This window comes from Octodon degus, unplaced genomic scaffold (genome assembly GCF_000260255.1).
Source record: "Octodon degus isolate 3935 unplaced genomic scaffold, OctDeg1.0 scaffold00266, whole genome shotgun sequence".
Lineage (NCBI taxonomy): Eukaryota > Metazoa > Chordata > Mammalia > Rodentia > Octodontidae > Octodon > Octodon degus.
Window position 1 is genome coordinate 369,067 of NW_004524842.1, and position 4,153 is coordinate 373,219.

Here is a 4,153-nt window from a genome sequence, read left to right on the forward strand (position 1 = left end):
TTTTTAACCCATCTTGAATGACAAGATCGTCTTTCCTGCCCTGGTAGAACAAGAGCCACTGCCTGAGGGTGAGGGAGTAGGGCATCATCAGCCCTGTCATAACAGAAGCATTAGTGATAGTCCTAAGAAAAGATTGAAAGCAAAGACAAGCCAGGATATGTGGAGACATGCCAGGCTGCTATTCGTGATGTCTGGGAGCCTGTAGGCTCTGACTGTGGCTATCCCCCTGGTGGTCTTTGCAAAATTTGCTTAGTCTTTGAAGAAGCCAGGATCTGAAGCAGGACAAGTCTTGGCTGTTATCTTTAGATATTAGTGCCATTGCACTCTAAAGATCTTGAGTAAAATTTTAACTTCTCTATGCCACAGCTCTATAAAAAGGGAATATAATAGCATTTGCCAAGAACAGTACTCAGGACACAATAGGAAATGTTGGCGCTTATTATTATCTATAGTCAAGAGCTTGCTCTGAGGGCAAGGTCACTGACACTGGAATGCTGCTTCCTATCTCGGTTTCACAATGCAGTGGCTGTGTAACCTGCATACGTTTCTTAACATTTGTGCCTCTTGGAGATCTACAAAACAGGAACCATAAAGAGATCTACCTGGAAGGTGAATACAAACATTAAAGGCTTTCACACATATAGAGCAAATGTTGCTGTGAAGAAATCAATCAGAAAGGATAACCCTTGGTCTGTAGGTTGGTAGGTCTCCAAAGAGGACTTGATACCATGCTTCCTAGACATTCCTAAGAAAAGTTTTGGATTAAGAATGAAAAAAGCCGGTTCTGCCACTTACTATCAGTGAAGCCTTGTGTAAGTCATTTAATTTTTCTTGGCTTTGGGCTTCTCATACTGAAGATGGAATAGTGATGTTTTCCCTGCTGTCTGGGTCCTTGGAGTTTTCACTCACACAGAAAATATGCAAACAGTAAGGACCTCCTGGAGCTGTGCAGTCTCTAGATTCATTTACGTGGCATAGTTTCATCAGTGGGTGTGGAAGGCTGTATGTGTGGTGCAAGTACTAGCTCACTTTAGTGAAGTCAGAGAATTGCTCTTGCTGAGGTTCATTTACTCCAGGTATTGCAACCTTTTGCCTTCTATTTTTGCAGAGAATAAGCAAAAATAGTCCCCTCAACCCAATCTCACACATACTCTCCTTTTTCTTTCTTCCCTCACCTCCTGTCTGACTCAGAAACACATATGCTACGGAACTGAGAGCTGGAAGGGGGAATAGATTCTGAAACTCTGGTTCACACCCCCTAGAGATCAAAAGACGACAGGAAGAATGGCTTATACTCACTTGTGTAGATCGTGTTGCCCTGAAAATCTTCTGTCTTGACCTCAATTCCTGGGATTTTGGTGGTGAAGACCTTATCAAAGACTGTACAGTTGTTGCTGTAATTTGTAAAGTTGGCAGAAGAAAGGTGTAGTTTGAGGTACAGGAATAGCCCCAGAGGTAGAAACACAGAACGGAGGCCAGCCATGGTCTGGAGCTGTTTGGAAAGCGAGGAGTCTAACGCTGGTGAGACTGACCACAGCCAACGCTCCTCCAGAGAATCTCCTTCTCCTTATATGCTCTGAAGCGGGAGCCTCTGCATGAGGTCACAAATGCAAATCTTCTTCCCGCCCCTCCTAGAAACACAGAGCCTTTTGGAATTGGTTCAAGACATCCACCACGGGTGAATCATCAGCCACTAGTTACCTGTCACCGGTGATCCTCTACCTATTTCAGTTTGGGGAATGTACAGATGATACTTTTGTTTTGCATATCAGTCATCTCAGCCTTTGCTATTTGAGGAGAGCCGCTGAGACATGGCAAATGCCAGCTGAAGAGAAATTAGGCCTGAGTACTTATCACATACCTGCTGTTTGGAAGCTCTGTTCTTTTCTCTGTAGGAAACTCAGGTATAGAAACTGTCATTTTTTAGAATATCACATACGTTTCCTCAGCCCTTTTGCTTCATGACCAGCATAGACCTAGAAGGACTGCATCTGGATTTATAATGATTTCTTTGGAAGGAAACATCTTAGGTCCACCTTGTACACAGCACTGTAGTACAAGAAAACTTGTAGAAAATAGTTTTTTTTTTTTATATCTGCCTTTTGGCTTTTGTAATTTACTTACTAAAGGAGAAAAGCAGTAAGTTGTAGGATTGAATCAAAGTAACACCTATGAGTGTTCCTTCAGCACTTACAGGACAATGGGGTGAAAACTCTACTCTTGCATACAAACAACAAGAACCCTGGCCAACATGGTCAAAATAAACCTTTTCAGGACTCTGCAAATTAATCAAAGGCTTACACCAATCAGGAAATACGTACTTCAGAAAAATTGTTGAATGGCATTGAACATTGCAGTGGTTCATCTTGCCCTGTGCCACCCCTCCCCCATCTCCATGGTCGCCTCGGAAACCAGCTTGCAGCTTTGGTAAGCTGTGAAGACCAGCCACTACAAGGAGCCAACGTTGATGTGACACTTTCTAAAAAACCTCACTGGCAGGAAACTGTTACAGTGTGACTGGTCTGGAGATTGCCTTTAAAGCTTCATTCTCAGAGCTTGGTTTTATTTGATCTGACTCAGAATTTTCTCTGTCAACCCCGCCCAGCCCCCGTCCCCCCAAAAAAAATCAGGGGGAATTTTTAAATATTGCAGTTCTCTAAGGCAGCAATTCCAGTAGGGAGTAACAAAAAGCTGAATTTGAAATCAAAAGAAAATCAGGCATGCTGGCCCATGCCTGTAATTCCAGCACTCAGGAGGCTGAAGAAGGAGGATTGCTGCAAGTTGGAGGTCATTTAGGCTCTGTAGTGAGTTCAGTGCTAGTCTGAACTATGTTGTGAGACCCTATCTCAAAAAGATCAAAAGACAAAAGTTGGGGTATGAAATGTTTGTAGAAGACTGAAAGCCTTGTACAAATTCCTGGGAACCTAGAAGGCCCTGTGCCTGATCAGAACTACGCATGTGCTCAGAAAAGACCCAGGAAGGCTGTAGTTTCTCACTTTTGGCTGACTTTGAGTCTCTACATAAGCAGGGATGGAAGGTGAAGTCAGACTTGTAAACTACCTACCTGATGAAGCCACAGTCAAAGATGGAGAAGCCCTTGGCAAAGGTTGCTGGTGGGAGAGTTACTGGTGTCAGACATTTAGGGAAGTTTCTGTCTATTCTTTAGCTGATCACTAAATTAGCTGAACAGAGCCCACCCATGATAAAGCATACAGGCTTTACAGAGGTAACTCACCGAAGCTATCCAACAGACAAGTAGCAGTAGCAGCAGTGACAACGATGACAAAGCAACAGGAACAAGCTCAGGGAGAGGAGAGGAGAGGAACCTGGTGTCTGGAGTTGCTGTATTATATTTTTAAAATGTTTAATTTTCAACAAAAAATATAAAATGGGCTTGGGGAGACAGAGTATTTGGCATGCAAAAATATATATTACAGTCATTTGAGCAATGCAAATTAAAACAGTATTAAGATTCCATCTCATTCCAGAAAGAATGGCTACCATCAAGAAATCAATCAGTAACAAATACTAGCAAGTCTGTGGGGGCAAAGAGAACCTGCTGATAAGAGTGGAGACTGAAATAACCACTCTGTAAATCAGTACTGAGGTCCCTTTAAAAACTAAAACTAGAGGTGCCATTTCACTCAACTATTTCCCTTTTAGAAATCTTCCCCAAAGAGTTAAAAGCATCATAACCACTGATATATGCATCCACATTTATAATAGTACAATTTTAATCGCTAAATCTTAGAAACAACAGATGAATAGGTAAAGAAAATGTGTGATTTATGTGCAGTGGAGTACTACTCTGCCATAAAGAAGGATAAATTTGAGTCATTTGTTGATAAATGGAAATAGCTTGAGATCATATTTTTAAGTGAAATAAAACTCATATGTTTAGATACCATATTGATTCTCTGGTGTGGGAAACTCTAAGGGTAAACAAGGAGCAAAATGGAGGACGGATGAGGGGAGGCTGGAAGGGCATGCTACAGTGGGAAAGCAAAGGAAGCAAGGGCAAGGGGTAAGAAACAAAGAATGAAGGGGAAGAATGGAAGCAAAGCTTCTGTAAATGAGGAGGGGTAGAAGGGTGGAAGGGATGGGAGGGGAATGGGGAAAAATAAGTAAGACATGGTATGTACACATACAAATT

General features: G+C 42.2%; 1 protein-coding gene across 1 annotated transcript in view; it reads right to left on the bottom strand.

Moving 5' to 3' along the window:
* The window catches only part of Plet1 (placenta expressed transcript 1), a 10,300-nt gene extending 8,754 nt beyond the window's left edge, over window positions 1-1,546 (bottom strand). Inside the window, exon 1 of the mRNA XM_012512721.2 lies at window positions 1,300-1,546. Within this exon, the coding sequence (XP_012368175.1) occupies window positions 1,300-1,483 (184 nt within the window). The 5' untranslated portion in view covers window positions 1,484-1,546. The remainder of the gene's footprint in view (window positions 1-1,299) is intronic.
* Between the last annotated feature and the right edge of the window lie 2,607 nt (window positions 1,547-4,153).